This window comes from Phlebotomus argentipes, unplaced genomic scaffold, assembly GCF_947086385.1.
Source record: "Phlebotomus argentipes unplaced genomic scaffold, Phlebotomus argentipes genome assembly contig_5, whole genome shotgun sequence".
NCBI classification, from domain to species: Eukaryota; Metazoa; Arthropoda; class Insecta; order Diptera; family Psychodidae; genus Phlebotomus; species Phlebotomus argentipes.
The window spans coordinates 13,371,077-13,397,203 of NW_026776165.1; the positions used below are offsets into that span (position 1 = coordinate 13,371,077).

General features: G+C 43.7%; 3 protein-coding genes across 5 annotated transcripts; all 3 read left to right on the forward strand.

Annotated features, from left to right (window-relative positions):
- Nucleotides 1-20: 20 nt before the first annotated feature.
- LOC132256506 (zinc finger protein 664-like) lies at nucleotides 21-1,347 on the forward strand. Its single transcript, XM_059752960.1, has 3 exons — nucleotides 21-300; nucleotides 362-1,099; nucleotides 1,164-1,347. The coding sequence occupies exons 1-3, from the start codon at nucleotides 73-75 to the stop codon at nucleotides 1,299-1,301; spliced, it is 1,104 nt and encodes a 367-aa protein (XP_059608943.1). The 5' UTR covers nucleotides 21-72; the 3' UTR covers nucleotides 1,302-1,347.
- Nucleotides 1,348-1,458: 111 nt separating this feature from the next.
- LOC132256501 (pericentrin) lies at nucleotides 1,459-19,096 on the forward strand. 3 transcript variants are annotated; one of them, XM_059752951.1, is made up of 12 exons: nucleotides 1,459-1,599; nucleotides 2,920-5,004; nucleotides 5,126-5,254; nucleotides 9,256-10,232; nucleotides 10,534-10,753; nucleotides 11,471-11,524; nucleotides 11,733-11,900; nucleotides 14,214-14,870; nucleotides 15,412-15,570; nucleotides 15,633-18,107; nucleotides 18,176-18,468; nucleotides 18,549-19,096. In XM_059752951.1, exons 1-12 carry the CDS (start codon nucleotides 1,558-1,560, stop codon nucleotides 18,691-18,693), a joined length of 7,404 nt encoding a protein of 2,467 aa, XP_059608934.1. In that variant the 5' UTR covers nucleotides 1,459-1,557; the 3' UTR covers nucleotides 18,694-19,096. The 3 variants fall into 3 exon arrangements, with proteins under 3 accessions (XP_059608934.1, XP_059608935.1, XP_059608936.1); XM_059752952.1 differs by lacking the exon at nucleotides 11,471-11,524; XM_059752953.1 differs by lacking the exon at nucleotides 5,126-5,254.
- A 6,126-nt stretch (nucleotides 19,097-25,222) lies between these two features.
- On the forward strand, nucleotides 25,223-26,125 carry LOC132256092 (coiled-coil domain-containing protein 112-like). The gene has a single exon (XM_059752276.1). It carries the CDS (start codon nucleotides 25,223-25,225, stop codon nucleotides 26,123-26,125), a length of 903 nt encoding a protein of 300 aa, XP_059608259.1.
- Nucleotides 26,126-26,127: the final 2 nt, after the last annotated feature.

Below are 26,127 nucleotides of genomic sequence, written 5' to 3' on the forward strand. Positions count from 1 at the left end.
AAGCAGTGCGACTCGTTCAGCCGGGAAGTTTACGTCAGTTTTGCTTTGTTTTGGTTTCCGTATCTGGTGAAAATGCGCAATAATCTCAGTTTTTACACTCTCAAGGAGAGGATTTTCCTTGTGAAGACATTCTACAAGAATGAAAGTGACCTGCAGTGTGTGAAGAATGATTATTTTTTGGAATTTGGCGTGATGGACGATGAAATTCCTGATCCACTCATTTTTGAGGTTATCAATCTGTTTGAGGAAACAGGAAGTGTGCGGGAAATCCCCGAAAAGAGCAACTCAGGAAGTGAAAATGTGTGCATTTTCCACGTGAAAGTATATCTTGGCAGCTCTATAGGATCTTTTTCTCCCACAGATTACCTGCAATACGGACAATTTTGTGCTGCCTGATGACATAAAAGTTGAACCTGATATTAAGAAGGAAGAGCCCGAAGAGGAGTCATTGAACTTTGACGAGCCACAGCAGTTTGTGATGGAAAATGAGGCTGTTTACTTCCAGGAAGTTCCAAAATCACGGAAAATAGTCATAAACAAGGCAATTACTGGGGAGAAGCAAGAAAGTTCGGCAAAGCGGAAAAGGATACGAAAAAGGCCAGTTAAGACTGACGAGGAGTTTGAGTGTGAGATTTGCCAGAAGATTCTCAAGACCAAGTTTGGCCTGCAATCTCACATTCGCCGGCATGCCGTGAACGATGAGTGCAGTTGCAAATACTGCGGTGAAATGCTGCCATCGAGTGGTGAGCTGAAAGTCCACACACGAGAGAGGCACCCGGAAAAGGCGGGAAAATCCTGCAGCATCTGCGCGAAGGTGCTGAAGACGAACATGAACCTGAAGCGACACATGCTGACGCACTCGGAAGAGCGCACGGCGATCTGTGACGTGTGCGGGAAGGGATTCAAGTCCAGGGACAGCCTGAACATCCACATGCGGAAGCACACGGGCGTGAAGCCTTTTAAATGTGACTACGTCGGCTGCAAGAGGGAGTTTCACGAGGCGAACTCCTTCGCCGTGCACAGGCGATGTCACACAGGTGAGAAGCCGTACGCTTGTGAGCACTGTGGCAAGCGCTTCTCCGACAAGGGTAGTCTCAGGGTGAGTTTGGGCGTCTCATGTGGGATTTATACCGGGAATTAATGCACTCTTTCTTCTGTTAAAGGTTCACTATCGTCAGCACACCGGCGAAAATCCATATAAATGCGAATTATGCGGGAAAACAACGAAGCAAAAGCAGAATCTAAAGAGTCACATGAAGCATTTTCATCACATCAACACTTTTACTAATAAAACAGAGTGAATTAAACGGAGAATCAAACAATCGTTGAATGAATAAAATATGAATGGGTGCAATTGACGGGTTTTCATCGGCGCGCGGTGTTAAAAGGGGTTACCAGCGGTGATTTTGGGACATTTCGTGCGTGTGTCCCAGAAAACAATAAAAAAATCATCCGACGTTTTGTCTGCTTGTGCGTCGCTGTGCATTTTTCTTCAGTTTTTCCTTGTTAAATGTGAATGTTTCGTTGTGATTTTGTATTCAATTCCACGGGGACACAATGAGTGATCGCCAGGAGAAGATTGAGGTTGGCAGGGAGAAGGTAAAGTGTCTTTTGGGGACTTTTTTCCTGTGTGGTCGCCATTGAAGACGTGCCTGATAAGCAAACATCATTCAAATGCAATGGTCAAAATTCACATCTATTTATGGCTATTTTTAGGATTTATCCTAATGCAAATGTCTCACTAGGAGACACTTTTGATATATCTTCACGGCAATTTCAGTGATGAATGCACAGGAAGTGGGGAGAAAGTGCGAAAAAAAATCCTTTTGCCGGACGCTTCCTTGGGCGATTAGATGAAAGATTTTTGATGAAAGAAAATATGAAAAATACATCCCAATCGATGCGTCGAAGAGGCAATGCAGTTGGAGATGCTTTGAGGCGTTTTCTCTAAAAATAAACAATGAAATTCCTGAGTCAGGGAGGGAATCCAATTAACTGGCATCGAGACAATCACGCAGAGATCATCATAAAAGTCAATGAATTGAGTGGTGAGGAAATTGAAAGAGATATTCGGCTGTGGTCGTCTCACTTGAGTGGCGCCCCAGCGGAAGAAGGCACACAATTCAGCATGTGAAGATCATGGATCCGTTCCACATGCCCATTTTCCCGAAAAGGGAGACACTCCACAAATAGAACCCTGGCACGCGACTATCCTCGCCCCGCTCTTCCACACACGACGGTGCGATTTTAATTTTAAAACCAACATTGGGACGGAAAGACGAATCATCGTGGCTTCTCTTAAGCATTTTCCACCGGCCAGGGGAAAATCACAGAATCTCACTCGATTTGTTTACATGGAAATCTCACGCCTGATCTCACCGAAGGAATTCTCTGTTGCGATGAGGCGGGAAAAAAAAATACCGACGTCACGAAGAGCAAATTCCATTTGATGATCTCGTGTTGAGAGAGAGAAAGGAAGAGAATAAAAAATTGGGCTATTGATTCCAGCCACGGAAAGGCACTATTTTTGACCCCGTCGCCGATTTCTGAAATGCGCGTGTTCACAGAATTCACTATCACTGTTTATTTACACAATATTGATCATTTTATTGCGAAGCCAAAAGCGTCACGAAGTCTCACAAAGGGTGCTGAGATTGCAATTAATTCAGGCTTTTGGGGAATTTTTCACTACACAATTTATCCATTTGCTTGCCTTCTGGATAGAAAGTGACACAAAATAGTGTTTAAAGTGTGGTGGTAAATGATTATTGGGCGGAGCATTGAATGAGGCGTGGTTAGAGAAATATACACAATATGCTTCAGACACTCTACAAAAGCGTTCAACCTTCAACGCACAATTATTGTGCTTTTATTTGCCATTCAGTGACTGAACACCCTTTTCTCTTCGGCTCTTTTCAGTTGGCATCGTTCACCAGACGAAAGAATCGCAAGAAAAGCAACACAAACTCCTCCTCAGATCACTCTGGTGAGGAGTCATCGCGAGAGATGTCGCACAATTCCCTGGAAGCGTCCAGGAGTGACAGTGAAGTTGCCGCGGTGGGAAAAGTGAGTGATTCAGGAGCGCCGTCGTTGCCAATTGAGGAGGATATTGAGGAGGTGCTGTCAGGCAGTGGCTCTGAACATCCTGAGGATGCAATGGACATTCGTAGGCGACAGTTGTTCGACTTGGAAGCTCCGGGACCATCGAGATTTGCCGTGGATGAGGAGAAATTGGACGATTTGCTGTCTGGTGGGAAAATTGCGCAGCATTTTCGTGCAGAAAGTGGATTGGATTCCCTCGATGAGGCACTGAAGGATCTGGATTCGTTGTCTGAGCGACAAGAGGATGATGTCATACTGCTGAATGATCAGAAAGTGAGTCTGAAGGATTTGCGAGAGCGTCAGGCAGTTTCTGATGACAGTGTTGAAGAGGATAAATCTGTGGAGGAAATTGTTGTGACTCATGACTCAATTGAAGTGAGTGTTCAGGAGGATCCGCTGGACTCTCTGGATGGGGAACATGTGGAAAATCCACAGGAAGACGTGGAGAAGTTCCGTGAGAAGGTCATGGAAGTTGTGACGAGTCAAAAGGAGACTTCAGCTGATAACTCTCCGAAGGGGGATCAGGAAATTCTTGTGAAACCCATGGAAAGGTGTTTGGAGTACAACAAGGAAGTGTTGGAGGATATTTCTGAGGAATCAGAGCACGCTCTCGAGAGTATAGAGTCAATTGAGAAGCTGAAGGTTTACACTGTGAATCGGAGTCATGAGAATGAGCTGAGAAAGACCATTTCCAGCAATTCCTTCTTCAGTCAGTCCCACAGTGCCACAACGCCGGACCTCAGATCCTTGCCGGTGAGTCAGAAGAGTGAGGAGAGTGCGTCTCCGCGCGAGGAATCACCAGCAAGTCTCGAGCGGCGGGCCAAGGACATCTGGGAGAATGGCAGAGAGCTTCCGATCTCGGCCATAATTTCGCGCAGAGATTCACTGAGGGAGTGTCCAGTATCTGAGCGGGATTCAGCGAGTCTGGTGACAAATTCCACCGAGTACAGGACACTTCAGGAGGAGTACTTGCAGAGGCTGCAGACTCTGGACATTCAGCACGTCATTGCTGAGCGCGATAAGATGATTGAGAATCTCACCACGTCGCTGCAGCAGTCAACGGAGGCGCGTGAGGATTTGCAGTCGCAGAGTGATCGTCTTGTGGTGGAGGTGAATCAGTTGAGGAAGCAATTGGCCGAGACTGCTGAACTGCTGCAGCGTTCTAGTCGTCCGCGTGAGGATAGTCAGCGTCTGTCTGAGATCTCCATTGATCTTGTCAGTGAAACCGATGAGGAGAGTGAGAAGAATTTCCCAGACGATCAATCGAATCGCGAGAGTCGCGAGCGACAGATGGATGAGGTGCGTGAGCAAGTGAGTCTGGGTGTTTCCAAGCAGATTGAGCAATTCCAGAAGTATCTCACGCCCGAGGAGTTGAGAATCTTCTTCATGGTGCAGAAGAAGTTCGATGACTTCTTGTCGCAGGAGATTGAGAAGGTGCGAATGCGTCATGAGGCGGAGATTAAGGTGTTGGCAGATCGTCTGGAGGCGGAGAAGAATGACAAGGATGTGGAGATGACACAGTTGAGGCAGTACTTTGAGAGAAAGTGCTCGGATCTGGAGAAGCAGTATTCCGAGGAGATATTTTCGCAGCACAGCCAGAGGCACACAGATGACACGAACTCTGACTTGTCAGATCAGGATGTTCTGCCGACAGAGCCACAGTCACTCAATAAATTCAAGGAGGATCTCTACTCTAGTCCCACACACAGGAAAATCACACCGACAAGCATCAGTGGTTCGCCCAGGAAGTCTCCGGACGTGGCAGAGCCGCCGCTGACCAGTCTTCGGACTCACTATGAGCGTAAAATGGCCAAAATGCAGGAGATTCACAGTGAAACAGTGCGAATTCTTCGCGATAAGCTGAAGCGCTTCGAGGCAAAGTACGCGGAAGATGAATTTATGGTGAGTCCTTTGCTTTATTTACTGCTTTTACTGTCCTAATTTCCGGCATGCATAAATTCTCATATGACATTAACTTATTGACTCTTTTGTGTCTGTGGTTTTTTTGTGGCGACTCACGAAGACTAACGATGACACTAACAATGATGGCAATGAGGTGACAGTGATCATGGCTGAGTACGATCGAAGGCTCAAGGAGCAAGTCAATCTTGCCAGGCAGGACATTCTCGAGGAATTGGATAAGCACATTCAAGTGAGTTGTTTTACGACGGGGTGTTGTTACTAATTTTAACAAAATACCATATTTTATAATGCGATGATCTTTGATTTGAATTTATATATACACAGAAAGAAAAAAAAAATAGTTGAAATAGTGACAAAGCTTGTTAAACACGATAGTAATTGCCTTTTTCACGAAAATCTACAAAAAATATGTAAAAATAGGTAATTTTTCGTAAAAATCTCAACATTTTTACGAAATATAACAAATTTTTACAAACTTTTACGAACTTTTACCACCCATCATTGACCACAGCTGCAAGTGCGAAAGAGACAAATAGATTTTCAGCACTTTTAGTATATTTGTCTCTGTTGCTTCGGTGGCAAGTCAGTTTGTCAAAAAAAAAATGGTGGAACAAAATGCATTCGTTTCGTGAAAAGTGCCGTAATTCATCAAATTATGCAGTTTTCACCGCGGAAAAGTAGTGAAAATGTACTTCATGTGCGTCTTCAAGTGTGGAATTGTGCGTCTTTGCACCAGACACTATTTGGTAAGTGTTTTCTTTCCTCGAATTGGGGAATTTGATCGCCTCATAATTGACTTATTCTCTCTTTTCCAGGAAAAAACGTTTCCCGCATTTCCTCACTTCATCAGCAAGTGACAAGGATATTGATGGGTTTCGCGTATTGTCCAGGACTAATCTACAGTGCGTCAGAAGTTGCCGAGGATGCAAAGAGGACAACATAACCTCACAATTCCACGGAACACAGTTGGAATCGGACCGCGAGCATTAGAGAACATCGTCCGGACTTGTCTCCAAATGGGATTTGTTCCGGACAGCGTTGGAAGAACGCTGTCTTTGAGAGCTTCGCAGCGATCCAAGTCATCAACGTTTCAGTGTGTTCATCTTCAAAAAAAAACTGTGAGTTTTACTGATTTTAAAAGTTGTCTTCAAGAATAATACGAACAAAAGATTGCAAGTCATTTTATGTCAAATGTAAAAAAATTCAAGTAGATTATTAAAATTATAAGTCTGATAATATTTTCTGTAAAAAGATAGTAAAAAAATGTTAAAATTTAAGGCAAGTTATACATGTATTTCTTTCAGATAATAAAATTATGAAAGAAAAGGAAAATACAGTCTTTTCATTCCAATTAAATTACAAACTCCAGAAAAATTTACAAGAAATTACCAGCATTTGTAATCCTATTAGAAGGATTACATAGAATTACAAACGGCAAGTAAGAATTACGAGCACAAATTTTGACGAATAATTACGAGCTTTTACGAGCCGATTTGGTAAAATGTGTCAATTAGATGATTTTGTAAAAAAAAATTTACAAAATCTGACAAATGTTTACCCGGAAGACATTTTTACTAACATGTTCGTAATTTTCCCATACGATTTCAGAAATTTTTTAGAAAAATTTAACGAAATCTTCTTTCTGTGTAGTTTAATCTTCCTTCTAACTATTTTCTTCTCATCAACTCTGTTCCTGAGCCACCAAAGTCTTTTCACGGATTTTATTCTAATGCTTATGCTTGTCATTTTTCTGGAGGAATTCTCAAGACTTTCACCAACATTGAGGTCTTGCCCTGTTGCATGCATGCGCAAGAGCTGGTAATGGGAGCCAAAGGAATGAGTGAAGCAAACTGGGGAAGAGCTATTTTAAAGGGAGAGAGAAGAGACCCTTCTTGTTGTTTTCTTTTCTCTGTGTGACAAATGCAAATGCATTTAAATAGTCCGGAGGCGTGCGAGTGTGCGTTATAAATATAAATCCAAAAAGTTCACTTTGCGGGACGCCATTGACTGTCTCTAATGCCAAAAATGTGTGGAAATGAGATCATCTCTCTGGTATTTTGTGATGGCATTTGTCTGGTTTGATCTTCTGGTTGTGTTTTGACTCTGCTATCAGCAGGGCAATTTGTCGGAATGGGCTGATAAGGGAGAGGAAAAGTGTGTGACAAACACACAAGGGCGGGAGATGTGAAGTGTGTGAGAGGCTGGATGATCGTGAGGAAGGATGGGAATTATGGGACAGAGAGAGAGATGATCTATTTTGGGGGAGATTCAGCAGTTTCATTCGTACTCTCAAAGCGTACAGTCACGCTGGTGTGTTAATTTTGAATTTGTGACCCGCTTCTTCTTTTCTTTCACGGGATTTTACAGCTTTTTCCGCAACTCTTTGCCATTCTGTCAATGTGAGAGTGTGGAGATCACGATCTTGTGTTGTGTTGTTTGGTGGTGAAAAAGAAAATTTGACTCTCTGAGTGTGTGCAAAAATAATAGAAGAATTTTCCAGAGTGACGATCGTTTGGTTATGATTTCACTGATTGTTCAATACTTTATCATATCATCAATTGAGTGGATTTTGTTCATTCACAACATTCTGCAGGAGGTAAAAGTGTTCTATTTTTAGGAGATTTTCTCTCCCTTCTTCTTAAGGGAAACTTGCAACATCCGTGCGATATCCGGCATTTTCACATGCCGTATTTGTCTTTCTTCTCCCACACTAACTGAGAAAAAATAGACAATGTTGTGTCTGGCGAGAGTGAACGCGTGCATCAAAAAAGGAGGAAAAAGTGCGTGTTATGAGAAAGAATATAAACGCACGAGAGTCAATGAACCTTCTGAGGCAGCTTGAATGAAAGGAAAAAAAATAAATTGTGAGAAAATTTCATGCCATATGTTGTTAAGTTGTGTGTTCGTGTTGTAAAAAATGATAGGTTTTTTTTCTTTGAGAGTGATTGAGAAGGCAAAAAGTGCGAAAAATATCACTTCCTTGACCTTGGCTGTTTGTGTGAATGAATGTAGATCAATCTGTCAGGAGAGATATTGCGATAAAAGTGTATTTTTAGCAGGAAATTGTGTGTTGAGAAAGAGTTGAAATGGTGTATATTTCTGTCGTTAGGACAAGGATGAGCGTGAGAAAACGATTGAGGAAATTTTATCATACACACTTCGACGGGTGCCTCGAAAACTATAAAAAGTCAAAATCGCCATTTTTCAGCAAAGCTAGTTCAAAATTTTTACATTAAAACAGCTGCGAAATTTGTCAAATTTACTTCAAAATACTCAAAATGCCTTCAAATCGTTCGTTAAAGTGAAAATATTGCTCTGTATTTTTTATTTTGTAAATGTTTTATTGGTATTTATTGGAATTTTTGACTAAAATGTGGCAAAATTAAAAGAAAATCTGAAAATATTACTTTTCAAAGTCGATTTTTAATGGTTTTTGAGTCGATTTTATATAAAAAATCAACTTTTCATACTTCAATTGAACTTTTTCTTAATGTTTTCAAGTGAAAAAATTTAAAAGATATGAGAAATATTCATTTAAAGCCCAAAAAAAAACATTTTAGAATAATTCTGAAAATATACAAATATTTTCTAAAAAGGCGTTTTATGCGTTTGACTGCAATTTTTGAGACATTTTTCTTATGGGAAAATTCTTCAGCGTAAACAATGAAAATTCGACTTTTCATTCGCAAAACATGACAATTTTATTTCCATTTGTGCTTTTTAGATAAATAAGATTTTTTTCTATTGTCTCATAAGATACAAATCTTAAAATTCTTATACAGAAAGAACGAATAAAAGGCTTTTCAAAAATACTTAAGACGAAAACTATGATAAATCGACTTTGAAAAATAAAAATGTTCAGATTTTCCATTAATTTCACCATATTTTAGTCAAAAATTCCAATAAATACGGATAAAATCAACTAAAATATTTACAAAATAAAAAATTCTTTGCAATATTTACACTTTAACGGACGATTTGAAGCCTTTTTAAGATAAATTTGGTAAATTTTGCAGCGATATTGAAGCGAAATCTTGAAATCGTTCTGCTGAGAAATTGCGTTTTTGGCTTTTCATAGTTTTCAATTCACCCGTCGACTTTAACTGCGTTGACATTGTTCAACGGCTTCCGTTGCACAGTGTGTAAACAAATTGGCTATGTTGAGTGATTTGAGGGGTGTTTAGAATCAAATTGAATGATAAAAGAGTGTTTATTTGGTCTCTCTTTCAGGCTCTCCTGTCAGAATCTTCATCTGTGGACAGTCACTGGCCGCCAGAGTTGATTTTGTTGCGTGAAAAATTCACAGCACAGAACAAATTGGAGATCACACAGTTGCAGATCAAGCATGAGGAGGAGATGTCACGATTGAAGACGGATTATGAGCGACAGCTGAATAGGAAGCAGAAGCGCAACTTTGCCTATGATTCCAATAGAGATTTGGAGGACATTGTCACGGAGCGTGATAATTACAGAGAATTGAGTGGAACGCTGAGGAATCTTCTGGTGGGATTGAGCAAGTATTGTGTGGTGTATGAGGAGGATCTCAGCAAGTCCTTCGTGGAGCAGTTGGAGAATGTGGGTGTAAATGTGTTGGATGAGACAATTCAGTCGACAGATGGAGAACAAGATTCACTCAGTGGTTCCAAGAGAGCTAAATTCACACCAGACGTCAGTGGAATTCTCAATCTGGTGGAAGATCCCAAGTTGGTGAAGTTCATCAGTAATGCCAGAGATGTGGAGGATGCCAATCCCTTCAATCTGGATGACTTCTTGGAGTCCTTGAACACTGAGGTGGAGTATTTGCTGAAGTTGTCTGAAGATCTGTCCAAGAGTCGCGATGGTGTGTTGGGAAAGGAGAAGGATGACAGCTGTGAGGAGGAGGATGGCCTGAAGAGTGGTGTGAGGAGGCAAAAGATCACCAAAACCTCCTCTCTAGTGGAACATCTTGCCAATGGAGAGCACAGAGATGTCGCTGAGACTCACAGTTTACCTATTTTTGGGCCCATCGATGCCATGAGAGCGGGTGAGATTAGCATTCAGCTGCACGAGCTGAAGAATCGCCTGGTGAAGTCGGAGGAGGAGCGCAAGAGTCTCGTTGCGGAGCTCGCGGAAGTTGTCAGTCGTCATGATAGTTTAGTGCAAGAGTTGAGCGCAGCGAAAGATCACGTGGCAGTCCTGGAGGGACGACGGGAGACTGTGAGTGAAGGGTGAGTGATTATTCCTCTCACATTTCATGTGCCTAATCATGGGAATATCCTTAGGTCTTGTCCTCCTAGATTTTGCGGAGGCATTTGACCCAATTCGGAATCAAGGTATCTTCCATTAATTTCACACTCAAGTTTCAAAAACCTTGGTTTCTTCTGTTTATAGTACATTTGTAAATTGATTCGGCAAAACCAATTTAAACCAAAAGAAAATTATCAAGCTGAGATTTTTGTGATAGACAAATCTTTACTAACAACAACTAAAGTGTAGAAATGATTGAATATTTGTTCTCTCCTTTCACAGATTTGGATCAAATACCAATTCACCGATCCATCAAAATGCTAGGTCAATTTTGTCTTTTGCGGAACTGCAGGAAAAGGCGAAGCAATTGCTCAACAATTCAGCCAATGTGTCAATTGGAGACAATTCCTCTGTGGTTTTCCAACTCATTGAGGACTTCTGTCGCGAAGGTGATCGTCAGCAGGAGGAGAAGAAGCGCGATCGCGATGATTTGCAAGCTCAGGTAAGCATTAAATGCTTGTGGGTGAGGAAGAAGCACGTATAGTTGCGATTTGCACATGATTTTGATAATTAAGTTGATCGTGTGATAAGCACGCGCCCGAAAGGACATGTTGATATCGATGGGTGAATGGAAAACTATGAAAAGTCTTGTTCTTTCTGTACAAGAATTTTAAGATTTGTATCTTATGAGAAAATAACAAAAAAATCTTATTTATCTAAAAAGCACAAATGGAAATAAAATTGTCATGTTTTGCGAATGAAAAGTCAAATTTTCATTGTTTACGCTGAAGAATTTTCACTTGAAAACATTAAGAAAAAGTTCAATTGTAGTATGAAAAGTTGATTTTTTGCATAAAATCGACTCAAAAACCATTAAAAATCGACTTTGAAAAGTAATATTTTCAGATTTTCTATTAATTTTACCACATTTTAGTGAAAAATTTCAATAAATACCAATAAAACATTTACAAAATAAAAAATACAGAGCAATATTTTGACTTTAACGAACAATTTGAAGGCATTTTGAGTATTTTGAAGTAAATTTGACAAATTTCGCAGCTGTTTTAATGCAAAAATTTTGAACTCGCTTTGCTGAAAAATGGCGATTTTGACTTTTTATAGTTTTCGAGGCACCCGTCGAATATGGGCCTAACACACACACAGCACTTGTAGATGATAATGTAATATTTTGTGCTTCTGTATCTCTTGTTCTTATTAGCAGTCACATGGCACGATGGTATTGACACGAAAGGATGTGGTGTTGATTGATAAGGTAATTTTGTATTGCTATTTATATCTATTTTGTCTTAATATCTTTTTGAAATTGCCTTTAACAATTTCACCAATTAGTTTGCTGAAGTGTAGTTGATTGCATGAAATTTGCAGTGCAGTGTCCATTTCTAATATTTCCATACTTGATATCAAACATTGTGTCTTGACTACAAATCCAAATCCCATGAATTGATCCAAAATATGTGCAGATCAATGCGGCGGACAAACAATTGAGGGCAACCAGGCAATTTCTGGAGGAACAGGCGGCAGAGAGAGAAGTGGAGCGCGATGAGTTCACGAGGGAGATTGAAAGGCTCACGGGACAGTTGAAGGAGCGCGATAAGGAGCGATCATCGCATGATCGTCTCGTGAAGGAGGTGAGAAATCATTGTCATCGCTTGTTTTTTTTAATCCTCATGATTGTCTCAGTGCTTCTATTAATTGATCTCTACAAAAATCAATCGAGACGAAGAGACAGAGAGAGATTTGATTGATAAATTGATGCATGAAGTGAGTAGAAAAAGTCACAGGAATATCTTCAAGTGTCATCATCATCATCATCTTCTTCTCCGCTTTTCCCTTGGTGGGGTCGCGGGCTGCAGGGTCTTCAGAACCTCCTTCCATTCTTCACGATCCTCCGCCTTTCCTGCTAGTTCATTGGGTGATAGCCCTAGGCGTTCTCCGAGATTCAGGATCTGGTCCTTCCATCTCATTCTGGACCTACCCAGGGGTCTCTTCCCAAACTGGTTTTGCATAGAATGCCTTTTTCGGGAGGCGATCGTCTTCCATGCGTCTACAACATGTCTAAACCAGCGCAACATGGACTTTTCAACTGTGAGAACCAGCAGCTCGACCTGAAACTCCTCCCGTACCGTGACATTTCTCACTCGATCTCTCCGAGTGATCCCTTTCACTGCACGTAGAAATCTCATTTCGGCCACTTGCATCCGCGACTTTATTCTTTCGGTCATTACCCAGACCTCATGACCATAGGTGAGGATTGGCTTGAACACCGCCTTGAAGACTGATAACTTGGCCTTTCGACCAAGCTCCTTCCAAGCTCCCGCATTATCGCAGAGGCCTTTCCAATGCGTGACGGACAACTCAGTGTCAGCCCTTCCGTCACTCGTGAATAAAACCCCGAGATACTTGAAATTCTCAACCTGTTTCAATGTGACTCCGCTCACATGCAGAGTGCATTGCTCAGGTCGTTGAGACACCACCATTACCAATGAACCATTACCAATGAACGCTGGAGTTTCTCCTGTGAAGATCCCAGAAGAACCAAATCATCCGCAAAGAGGAGATGGCTAATCCGGAAATCTCCAATCCGAAACTCCTCCTGATCAAGGCTACGCTGTAACATTTTGTCCATATAAATTATGAACAAAAGAGGCGACAGCATGCAGCCCTGTCGGGGAGTCCAACGGCCCACCTTGAACACTTCCGATTTCCCGCCACTAACCCTGACACAACTGCCGCAGTTTCTATACAGAGAGATTGGACAGCTCCAATGAGTTCCTCATCAATGCTATACTCCCGCAACACACCCCAAAGTTTTTCCCTGGGCACTCGATCATATGCTTTCTCTCCAGATCAATGAAGCAACAATGAACTGGAACCGCATATTCCCAAGCCTTTTCAAGCACCAGCTTTAGGGTGAAGAGTTGGTCAGTCGTACTTCTGCCCGGCCTGAAACCGCATTGCTCGTCTCCCAACTGTCGCTCGACTACAGGACGACAACGGTTTTCCAGCACTTTTGCGTATACTTTACCTGGCAAGCTAAGAAGAGAAATGCCCCTGTAATTGGCGCATTCTTTCTTGTCTCCCTTCTTAAATATGGTGTCAGACCGCCTCGCTGTTGCTGGGACTAGGTCTGACTTCATTGGTCCCGAGCCTGCTGTGGGCGTCTCTTTATCACTGAAGAGACAGATCTTACACGGGCACTTTTCTGAAGAACACCAAGCAGATTGGACCGCGTCAGACAACTGTCGCGTGTCTAAACTGTTTATGGTCGGCCATGATAAGAATAGGACGGAGTTCATAGTCGGTGGCAGCAGATGGAGATCCCGGACGCTTGCCAACCTGCTAACTGGGCACTGTCTCAACAAACATCTCAGTAGATTAGGCGTTAATTGCACCACATCCTGCAGAGGCTGTGATGAAGCGGAGGAGACGGTCAAACACCTTGTGTGCGACTGCCCTCGATTTGTGAATGTCAGAAGAATCCTTTTAGGAAAACCATTACTCTTGGAAAGTGACCTATCGAGGCTAAAGCTAGCTAGTCTGCTGAACTTCATTCGGAAGACTGACTGGCTTAATCATCCTTGCCTTGTATAGAAGATGTTATTTTGTATCGGGGATGCATAAAGGGCCCGTCAGATGGCCTGGATGCCGTGGAGCAAGACTTCTTGCACCACCCCCATCTTTAATCTAATCTAATCTTCTTAAATATGGGAATAACAACTCCCATCTGCCAGTCCGCTGGTGCTATACCCCCTTTGCGAAGCCACCTTAATGACCCGAGTCAGCCAATCGACTCCTCCTTCCCCCATAGACTTCAGCATTTCGGGTCGAATTTCATCCACGCCTGCCGCCTTTCCCGATTTTAGGTATCTTCAAGTGTCTTCCAAATATTTATCAAATTTTTAGCTAAAGATTTAAGGTTGTCTTTTTCCTCTTTGTGTCAGGTGGAATCTTTAGAGAGTCAATTGCGTGAACTCGCCGGATCGCTGTCTGAGTGTGAAGAGAAGAAGCTGAAGGTTGAGAGTGACTACAAATTGGCCATGGAGAAGGTTCTTGAGCACAGAGAGACAATTGCAGATCTGGAGATGCAACTGGAGGCCAAAGGAGTGCACGAGCGTGTGACTGATGAGACTGTGAAGCAGCTGAAGATTCTCGTGGCCACGCAGACCAGTGCTGCGGAGTCCTTGAAGCTCGAGATGGAGAGTTTGCGGGATGAAGTGGATGGAAAGCAGGAGTTGGAGGAGCAAATGCGTGACTTGAAGGCCAGTCAGGAGCAGAATGTCACACTGGAGCATCTTGCTAATCAATTGAGAGACATTGAGGCGACTTTGGAGCGCAAGACGCGCACTCTTGAGGGTCTTCATGCGTGTATTGCCTCGGAATCGTGCAGCAGTCCATCGGAGGATGTGTCAATTCGCGGACAGGCGACAGCTGTAGTGTCTGAGGATGTTTCACCGCGATCAACAGCCTCTCTTTTGCCTGTGGATGAGGTGCAGAGAATTCTGGAGAAGCTGGCGAAGCACAGTCGCGCCGAAGAGGCGGCCATCAAGAGAATTCACGACCTGGAGATGCAGATAAATGGTGTGAGAGCAAATTTTGCAGTGAGTATCTTAATGGAGGGTCACTATTATGCCCATCAGCACTTCAATGTTCCATTCTTGGCACAGTGCCATTGATTGAAAGAGGTTTTTGCGTGGATTCTCAAGATCGCGAATGTTTTGAGGGAGGGACAAAAATTGAGAAATCTCAATCTCTGCTACATCTCAAATAAATTCAGGTCAATTTGAGATGTTTCTTTATCCAGACTTGCTGGAGAAAAGCAGCAGCAGCAGCAGGAATTGTACACAAATTTCATAGGAATTAATTTGTTTAGGAAGAATTGATCTAAACATCTCTTAAAGTTGCACAGAGAGCGAAAGAGAGAGAGAGAGAGAGTGAATTTATGTCTAAAAATATCTGTTGTATTTTCTTTTGAGTGAAGAAATCTTTCTGGGAAGTTTTTCACGCCAGTCTCAGTACAATTGTCTGTTGATAAACAGTAAGATTTCGTAGTATGAATCAATAGTGGAAGATTTGGTGCTGTTTGGGTGGCATTTCATCTTGATTATGAATTGTGTGAGTGAATTTTTGTTGAAAATGCAGGAACTGCAGCACGAACGTGATGCTCTGCAAGAGCGAATGTCTGAGCAATTGGTGAGGATATCATCGCTGCAGTCGAGATTGGATGAGCAGAGGCATCGTGCTGAGGAGATTCATCGTCAGGGAACGTCAGATCTCAATATTCGTGTGCATGATCTTCAGGTGAGGGAGTGGTGATTAATTGACTGAAATTGGATGTATTTTAATGGTGAATATCCTTTCAGACGGACGTCACGAGTCTGAAGGAAACTCTTCTGTTGCGTGATAAGCAAATTGCCACACTGAAAAGTCACCTGGAGCAGAGTCGTGAGGTGATTGAGCGCCAAGAGGTGGAATTGACGAAGAATTCCACCTCTGTAAATGATGTGAATCGTATTGAGAAACTCGAGAAGGAGCTTCAGGAGAGAGTCCAGGAAAATCTACAGCTGAAGGAGAGAATCAAGAATGAGATGGTGAATGAATTGGCTTTGCCTGATCTCATGGAAACACTGCTGGCGGATAAGAATGAAGAGATTGATCAGTTGAAGGAGTTGCTGGAGGAGAAGGAGAAGCAATTGATGGAATTGCTGAAGAGTCATGAGAAGATTGTGAAAAATGCCTCTGTTGAGGATGACGAGGAGGCGGCTAAGTTAAGTGGACGCACATTGAGTGATGTGATGTCCATTACGGATGATGAGAAGCCAGAGATTGCCAGAAAATCTGTGGATCCGAGTGTTTTTAACTTCTCTGTGCCGAAATTCTTCCAAGATTCCAGTCAGAAGAGGAGTTTACCAGAATTTTCTAGTGGTTTGATGGGAAAATCGAGTGACAGGGGTTTTGCGAATTCCTTCCATGAGTTCACAATGGTGGGCAAGTGTGAAACAAGTCCGGGAGTGCCAATTGTACCGCGACAGATCAATTTCTCACTCATGGACAGTGTAAATTCGGCAGAGAGAAAGACTGGAGAGACATTCAATTTCCCAGAGGTTCAAAATCAACCCAAAAAGGATGAAATTACAGGACTCAGAGTGGAATTGGTGGCAAAGACGAAGCTTTACGAGGCATTGATGGTGGAGAAGGATAAACTTCTGAGGGAATTGGATGAGATGCGCCTTCGTGTGAGTGCAATGGAGAGTTTGGAGGAGAATTTGAGGCGTTGTCAGGCAGATTATGACGTGTTGATTGAGAAATCCTCGCGACTGGAGAGTGATGTTCAGGTGAAGCAGGAGAGAATTGCTGAGTTGGAGAAGATTCAGGAAATGTTGGAGCCCGAATTGGAGTCTGTGAAGATCTCTTTGGCACGCCGTGAGGATCAATTGACGAAGCTGGAGAAGGAAACGATCAATTTTGCACGGATTGAGAAGACTTATGAGCTGGAGATTGATAGCTTGAGGCAGGAGATGATTGAGAAGAGTCTTCAGCTGGAGAAGTGTAAGTTGGATCTTCAGGAGGTGAAGATTGCACTGGAGAAATCACGTGGACAGCATCGCAATGACAATTCGTCACCAAAGCCTTTCTCACTGGAGGAAATTGCAGCCCAAGTGGAGCAGGAGTTGAACTATTCGGCCCAGTTGGATTCCAACATTCTGCGTGCCATTGAGAGTGATGAGATCAATTCTGATGAAGATCTGGAACAGCACAGGCGCAATGTGCAGGAGCTTCTGCGTCAGAGTGGATCAATTGAGGTGGAGATTCGGGAGTTGAGACAGAATTTGGACGCAGAGGCGCGTCGAAATGACGAGTTGTTGCGTCAAAATGCCCAATTGGCGAGTGAAGTTGAGGAGCAGAAGAAGTCTTCGGCGACAATTCAGGAAGAGGATGCAGGAATCATTAATGCATTGCGTCTGAGGCTCGAGACGGCGTTGCAGAATGAGACGGAATTGGAGAGATTGCTGGAGGAGGAGCGTGCTCGGACTGAGAGGATTTCACTGAGTGTCGTGCAGAGGAGTAAATCTCGTGAGAGTCTGCAGAAATCCTCACCGGCTGATTCGCCACGGCGCTCAACGGATGCAGACGCGGAGGCAGTGGCTCTGCTGGAGAGCAGAGTGAAGCTTCTCAATGCCCAGATTGAGCGCGAGAGGGATCGCGTGAAGGATCTGCAGAGTGTTCTGGACAGGGAGCGTGAGCGCTTCGACAGGGAAGTGGCGGATCAGAAGGCTCACGGTTCCAGCTTGTCCACTGAGATTGACAGAGTGATGAAGGAGAGGGATTCCGTGCAGTGTGACTTGGATGTGGCGCGAGAGAAATTGGAGCATGCCGAGCAGCAGATTGAGAGTTTGGAGGCGCGAATTCTCAATCTGGAGGACACAGAGACCAGACGAATGGCACGTCATGGGCGGGAGCGTTTGGATGCAGCTCAAACCAGCATGGAGTTGCAGGAGATGCGTGCTCGTCTGAGCTCGGCGGAGAAGGAGAGAGATCACCTGCTTGAGCAAGTGACACTTCTCCGGGAGGACATTGAGCGCGGAGCGAGGCGGGAAGTGAAGCTGGCGGAGGCGCTGTCAAGGGAAGCGTCGCTGGAGAGCAATGTGCCAGAGCAGTTTCTGCGGAAGCTGAAGGAGATGAATGTTCTGTTGGCGGAGAATTCACGTGAGAATCGTCAGATGGCGGAGACATTGAGGCAACTTGGGGAGGAGCGTGAGACACTCCAGAAGCGCGTGAGGGATTTGGAAAATGTCCATGGAATATCCAATTTGTCCAGGGATGATCTTGAGGAGAGAGTGAGTGTGGATAAATGTGAAGTTTTAATGTGTGAAACAATAATGCTGACAGAGAATCTCTCTTCCAGGCCAATCATCTCTTTGGGAAATACTTGCGAGTTGAGAGCTTCAGGAAGGCTCTTGTGCACCAAAAGCGCTATCTTATGATTGTCCTGGCATCCTATCAGGAGACAGAGGCCAATGCACTGGCCATGATTCACACGAAGCAGGGAAAAGTGCTCAAGAAGCGAAGGAAATCCTTCAGATCAATTGTGTTTGTTGTGGTGGCAATCGAGAGGATGCGATTTATTGTTCGACGCTGGCAGTCTGGGAAACGAATTGGAGCTAAGGCTATCTTTTCGGCGTCTCAAGGACTACCCAGGTGAGTTTTAGGGTCACACACAAAGTGACAAAAGTGGCTTTGAAAAATGGATGTCAATTGATGATATCTTTGTGTCTCAGGCGATCAGCTTCGGCACACACAAATATTTGGACACACATTGCAGCCGATGATCAGGCCTTTTCGTCGCCCAGAAGCTCTCAAAGGCTCCTCCAGGCGCCGAGCATGATTGCGGATTATCTCAAGCAACATGCCAGTCCCAACTGAGGCATCACAACTTCTTAGACACTGTGCAGTATTTTCTTTTTTGCGTCTCCACCCGTCCTAGTCAGTGTTTGATCTTCAATGTAGACCTCGATACTCCAGCACAGGATCCACACACACACTCTGTTATTAGTATTCTGTTTTTTTCCCCTCGTGAGAGTCGAAGATTACACCACAAGAGATGCCATTTCTTAGATGTTAACAATGAAAGAAAAAAAAGCTAGTGTGCCTTAAAGATAATAAGATGCCTTGAAATTCCCAAAGAATATTCAGACGTGTGTTGTGAGATGCATATTGGCAAACAGGAACCAATTTTTTTTTTCATATTATAATTTAATAATGATGTTCTTTTTATACGCGAAATCGAGTTTTTGTAGTGAAAATACAGATACGTCCTGATGAAATAAAGAGATTCGTTAATTTATAGAACATATTTTATTTAAGCGGGTGTTTAGTTTAGTTTAGTTTAGTTTATTATTATAAATTCGCCCATAAGTGCAGACTTTTGTGAGCGTACTTTGCGTCCACCGACGTGTAAGTGTTGATGACCAACCTCCAGAGCAAAACGGTGGAAAAGCTCTTTCATAGGTTGTGTAAGTTTTCTTCCCCATCTCTTACATAGTGAGAAAAAAAAGAAAAAAAAATCAATTAGGACGCCAAAAAGGTTTGGATTAACCGCCGCTTGATATCTCTGGGAAGTTCATTCCAGAGAATCACCCCGTCAACAAAAAGAGAGTTTCGGAGGATGCGGCTTCGCGAGGTCGGCAGAACGAGACTCGAAGGCCTGACAGACGAGCCGGACGCGAGTAGTTCAGCCAGATAATGGGGCTAACGTAAGCGAAGCGTCCAAGAAATGAATTCAACAGCGCGCGACTTGAGGAAAAGAGGTAGAGTTTGGTCAGCCTGTCCCAGCACAATGTGATAGTACTGGGACACATGATTGAAAGGCCGAAGATTGAAAATAAATCTAATGTGTAAGTCGAATTCCCTATACCAACCGGCAAAACACCAAGCCCTGCCCAATTGGTATCCCTGGAGAGCTTGTGGCAGGAATGCCACTGTCTAGGCGGCCTTCTTCCTCCTGATATACGATTCTCGCTTTTAGCATTATTTGACGGTAGAGGCAGCACTGAGGGTGACGCGGAGAAGCGCGCGAAGTCTTGTCGTGAACGCGGAGCGAAGCAGTGCGTTGCCGAGTAGGAGCAGGGGACGCAGCGAGATGGGGCGGCAGGAGGAGTTGGTTACGTAAAGCCGACCTCTTATGATATTTGGAACTTCAATATGTAAAATCTCCAGCCTAAAGCTAAAGCTTTTACTGAGAGGAGCAGAGTGTCTGAAATCTCATCAGACCACCCTCCTGCTCTTAGGCGACAATTGAGTCTGTAGCGAATTCCTGAGTCTCCTATACCTTGGCTATTAGTAGCCTCCTGAGCGTGGTATGGGCTGTCGTGAAGCGACGCCTTTCAGAGATGTCTCGAGACTGTGATGCAGAGTCTGGAGACCTCAGTTAGCCTCTGCACGGGCTTGCCGCAGATCTCAAATTATCTCAAGCGTCTGTGCACTTGAGGAGTGAGCCGTGGATCAAGATTTACTTGATTCTAGGCTTGAGACATGTTGATTTCTCACTTGAAACTGCCGTTGATTCCGCTGCTGCTGAGGAGATGATCTCGGCAATACTCTGTGGTGCTGAGATCTGGTGGAGTTCACGGGTAGCACTCCTTGACCGCTCTCTGGTTGGCTTCTGCTGGTGATGACTCCGTCAGGATCCTCAGGGTGATGCTGGATCAGCTGCTTCTTCTCGGGCTTCGCTGAGTCGATGGTTCACAGTAAAACACTTTTGTTCTTCTGTTCAACTGTCGTCTTCGTCACTGATTTATTCATGCTTCACCTCTCCAATATATACCCTACATTTGTTGACAGTAGCAAAATATGAGCATTTGCCTCATCGAGGTGCTCCAATTCAACTTTTGCTGACTGATTTGGGTCGCGCAAGTGACATGAATTCCGTGTTTCGGCAATGGAATTTCTTGGTTTCACAACCAACTCATTTCCGCGGATAGATATTCTTATCCTATGATCCATGATCCTTGGGGATTGAGCTTATATGGCAATAACTTGTGTTTATTGACTCAAATCTTCACCAATTACTCAAATTTCCATGACAATTGTGGTGTTTTTATCCCTAATCTCCTGTTAGTCATTTGCTATCCTAGTCTAAGGATTAGTGGGGAAACGAGGAATCATATTAGTAAGGATTCCTATTTGGTTATCTTATCCAGGACATGTCAGGAATTGCCTCTAGAGTGTGTGAAATAGTCTGATTTGACTTGTCTGAAGGTGACCATGGGTTATTAAGGATATAAAAGAGATAAGAGAATTTTGATTCCCATGGTCAAGTAGCTTGTCTAATCTAGTTCTGGTACAGAGGGGATTGAGGATCCTGTGTATCCTTTTGTTTGGATTTTAAGGTGGATCAACGAGATTCATGTCTCAATCAATCTGGGGGAATTTTGGAATAATTGACGTAATTTTGATCTCTCTTGAGGCGATTTCATCGTGTCCCTTTCTATCCTAGATGATTAGTCCTTATACTATTTTCAAAGCATGTTCATCCTGAACAACATATTTTATTTAAGCGGGGGTGTTAATAGAAGTTTGTGTCTTTTTTCTTATGGCTTTCTCTACACAAAAGAATAAAATATCGCACAGTAGGAAAAGGTGACTTTCACAAATTGAACAAACATCACAATGTTTATGTCAAACATTTCGGCTGCTTTGAGAATAAGTGGTTTGTGTGTTCCCTGCATCAGCATTATAAGAATTTTCTGCTCCTCCAAAGTCATTTCATACCACTTTGTCATGTAGAAATCGCGAAAGAGCTTCTCAGTTTTCGAGAAAATCACTTCGCCGAAGAAACAAAGGGCGCCAAGTTGGTAGAAGATTGCCGGGGCAACGATGTAGTGTGTGTAACTGACGCCGTGACCGAGAATGAAGAAGGTCATCATGAAGAGTAGGAAGCTGGCTGCAATTTGAATGATGATGGCGTAGTTGAAAGCATTGATGAATGTTTGAATTTTCTCCACAACATCACGATGAAATTGATGAATTGAGTACATAAAGTGCTTCACATTGACATGACAATGCAAATTATCGAGACTCTTGATCACATCATGAAGGATATTCAGGATGCCAGAGAAGTAAAACACTGATGATAGGAAGAAATGATCAACGAAGGTGATTGAGATGGCGGCATTTATGAACAGAGCAATTTCGTTGGTGTAGAAGAGATACTTTGAGTCACTTTCTCTGAAGGACAATCCGGGAATTGTAAGTATAACCATCTCGAAGTGTGTGAAGTAGATGACAGTGAGTGCAGTTGAAATGCAGTAGATTGGCACGAGTAATCTGCAAAGTACAGAGAGAAGTTATTCACTGACAGAGAGATAATTCAGAAGTACCTGTAAAGCTTCTGAGAGATGAAAAGACAGCGTTTCAGATGAATTTCAGCTGCGACTGTGAATGATTCGTACTCGTGAACTCTGTGCAGCATTCTAATCCAATCCAAGACACTTTGCAGCTCCTCAGCGTGAAAGAGACTGCAGAGAACCATGATTGATAGTCGCACAAGAGCGACAAGGAACATCACACTCATGGCCATTTGCGTGAGTTCTGCATGTGGAATTAGAGCTGCGGCTAAAGCAGAAGCGCAAGTGTAAAAGCATATTGGTGGAACCATTGCTTTTGCCACCTTGAGGACTCTAAAGCCACGAATTATGTTGCTCTCGAGATTGAGATAGTCTTGATAACACTCAATAAACTCAGACATTGTTTGAATGGTGTTGAATGTGTCGAGGAGCAAAGAGAGAACTTTTCTTAGTCAAATTGACCTTAAAGTCAGCATTTTATTGCTTTTGTCTGCTGAAAGTTTCAATAAAATATTGATGGAAAAGTTTTTAATTCTCCTTCTGTCCTTAATAAGATTTAATTACTACACTTATGTGTTGAATCTTCAAATATAGCTATTTCATTCATTCATTTAACCTCCATAAAATCAAGAGGGCGTTTCCACCTCAGATATGCCTCCTGCTGATGTCCTATCTTCAGGACCGCCACATCTACGTAAAGCAGATTGAAGCAGTATCTCGCTTGTGCCCGGTCCTCTCTGGAGTGCCGCAGGGCAGCATACTCGGTCCAGTTTTGTTCAGCATCTACACAGCCGACATGCCAACTACTGATGGTGTCATAACTGCAACATTATGCTGATGACACGGCCTTGCTGTCCCGTCATAGGGACTGTGGGCACCAACCTTGAATAATGAGAAGGAATGGTTACTTATTTGCCCCTTCAGCACTTCTCCAGTGTCTTGAGAGACTCTCCTACCTTTAAAATGAGAAGGGAATTCCTTTTAGTTCAGTGGCAGAGCAAACAGCACGCGAAACTCCTCCACAATGACCAGCCACCAATTACACACCTGTGGGAGAGATGGAATATTGTCCTGTTAGCGTATCTGGCGAGAAGGATTCAAAAAAAAAATCCTTCTCCTGGCCCGCAGAACGCTAGGAAACTTCCACTCTGGATTTCCTCGGTAGAATTGGCGCGAATCACGGCGTCTTCAGCTCCTCGCCACTCACTAAAGACACACTTCAGCTCCCCTTAAAGCTTCTTAAATATATTTTTCACTTCCTACAATCTTAGCACTACTCTCCTGCACAGCCTGCCTCATTTAAAGTCTACACTTATGCATTTAACTTAACTCAACTTACGCGAAAACTTCACAAGACGAACAAAGACTAGAAAAACTGCACGATATAAAATTGGCCTCTTCACTGCCCAAAGATTGTCGCACAAGTGCAGATGCACTGAAGATGGCCCACTGACGAGAGCTGGTGACCTTGATCTTGAACTTGGGAGTCATCAGCTGTTCAGGCCAATACTTGCCCAAATCCGCATTGCGCCAAAATTAATTGCATGTGATGGTGCGCTCGTGGACGCTCTCCCTGATCGCGTATGATCTTCCGTTACATCGTGTGCGACTTTTACGATAGGGAGAGCGAGCGCACTATGACTAGGGAGTCCACTTTAAGTTCTCCTGAACAGGGACATTGTCTCTGCTACAGCAACATTGCAGGAGGCCCTGAATCGGACTCAACAATGGCTTACTGCTTGGAAGATAAAAGTGAATGAACTTAAATCGGTACACATCACCTTTACTCTGCGTAAGGAATTGGGCCCCCCTGTCTACATGAATGGACAGCAAATCCCGGTTGTGGAGAGTGTTAGGTATCTCGGCCTGCACTTGGATAGTCGTCCTTTCTTGGCAAAAACACATATTCGCAAAACGGCTTCAGCTTGGAGAGAAGTTGCGCAAAATGTACTGGCTTCTTGGACGTAACTCAGCCTTATCCACGGACAACAAATTGCTCTTATACAAGACTATGCTGAAGCCCCTTTTGGACTTATGGGTGCCAGCTCTGGGGCGCTGCTTCGGCGTCTAATATCAACATCATAGAGCGCTTCTTTATTTATAATACTTATAAATCTGGGATCCAACGAGACGGAAGGTCAAGAGGATCGACACGTTTAAGACGCCGGTATCTCCTGGTGGTAGGCAGGTGAGCGGCAAGGGTGTTAGGATGGACTTCCAGTTGGTGGATATAGCGGGGGCTGAGCCGTAGAATTTGCTGTTTGACATTCAGGACTTGAAGATCTCTATGGATAACTTCATTGGTCACATACCAGTCAGCATTTGCTAGTCTCCGCAAAACTTTAGACTGGTAGCATTGAAGCATTTCTAAGTTGGTCTCGCTGGCAGAGCCCCAAATCTGGATACCGTAGGTCCAGATTGGAACAATCATGGCCTTGTAGAGCATCACTTTAGAATGCAGAGACACACTCAATCTCTTACCGACGAGCCAATAAAGGGAGCTCATTTTCAGCTTCATCTGCTGGATTTTCGCTCTGATATGGCTTTTCCATGTGAGTCGCTTGTCTAGATGAAGGCCAAGATACTTGACTTCAGGTTTCTGAGGAATAGTCACGTTGTTAATGCTGACTTTTGGGCAGGATCTGCGTTTTAGGGAGAAGGAGACGTGTACGGATTTCACTCGGCCATGGTGTTCAAGTGGGTCTGCAACTCACGAGAAGCAGTGTTCATGTTGGCATGGGTTGACATGAACGTGGCCATTTGGACATCCCGAGAGGTGGGCAGGTCAGCCATGAACAGCATGTACAGCGTGGGCCCAAGAACGCTGCCCTGCGGGACCCCAGCCCGGATGAAGTGCCTAGATGATAGAGCTGAGTCTACTTTTACGAAGAAGGCTCTTTCGGTGAGATAAGACTCCAAGAGATCGTGAAATCTTGTAGGAAGTGTTCCGCGGATTTTGTACAGCAACCCCTCATGCCATATCTTGTCGAAGGCCTAAGAAAGAAATTAAATCGAACAATATAAATTGAATTTATAGTTACTTTCATATATCTAAAGAATTATATTGAAAATATCCATACAATATTTCATGACGAATTGCGCAAAAAATGGAAAAGAGAAATATTCTTCGCTGCTGGAGTCAAAACAATTTGGCGGGATGTCCTGAGGGATTTGCATGTGGTTTCCATGGTGAATCCCTGACAAAGTGCATCAACAACATGGCAGAATCGAGGGTGGCCAGGAAGAAACTCTCCGCAACTGCTTGCATTTGCCTGCTGTCGCGCCTCAAGTGTCAGGAGAACTACCTGGCGAACGTGCAGACGCCGCTGGAGGTGCACTTCCCGGAGGACGAGGATGCGCCGGAGGAGCGGAAGCTCCTGGCAGAGATTGACGTGCTGCGAGATCGATTGACGGTGAACTTTGTGGCTGGAAAGGTCACGGCGCAGCACACAGTGGCGTCAATTCGGGGTGGAATTGAGGAGTTCAAGTCGATGGGCGCCAATATTCAGCAGCACGACTTGAAGGATTACAGAGAGAGAATTCTGCAGATTGAGGAGAATCTCACGCGTGTCCAGAACACGAATAAGTTGAATTACGGGAAGATGAAATTCGAAAATATGGACATTGTGGCCACAATTCCGCCGACAGTGGATTTGCTGAAGGATGAGGCGAAGAGGCACCAGAATGTGCCCAACAGAGTGACACAGATGCGTTCTGGAACACTGAAACCGGTGGATGAAGGTGTGTACAAGGACGTGAAGATGTTCGATCAGTTCCTGGAGGACTTTGGTGGTCACACTGGCGGTTGGGGTGAAGAACAGCATGTGATCTTTGTGCGGAGCAAATCCAAATACATGGGAAATCTGCGGAGGATCACAGAAACACTCCTGGAACAGCTGCCGGGAATGACACCAGAGGACATTGAGGGTCATGATAAGTGGTATGAGGAGTATATGAGACTCAAGGCGAACAGGAAGAAGAGCCTCGAGGACTGGAGAAAGTCAAAGTGATG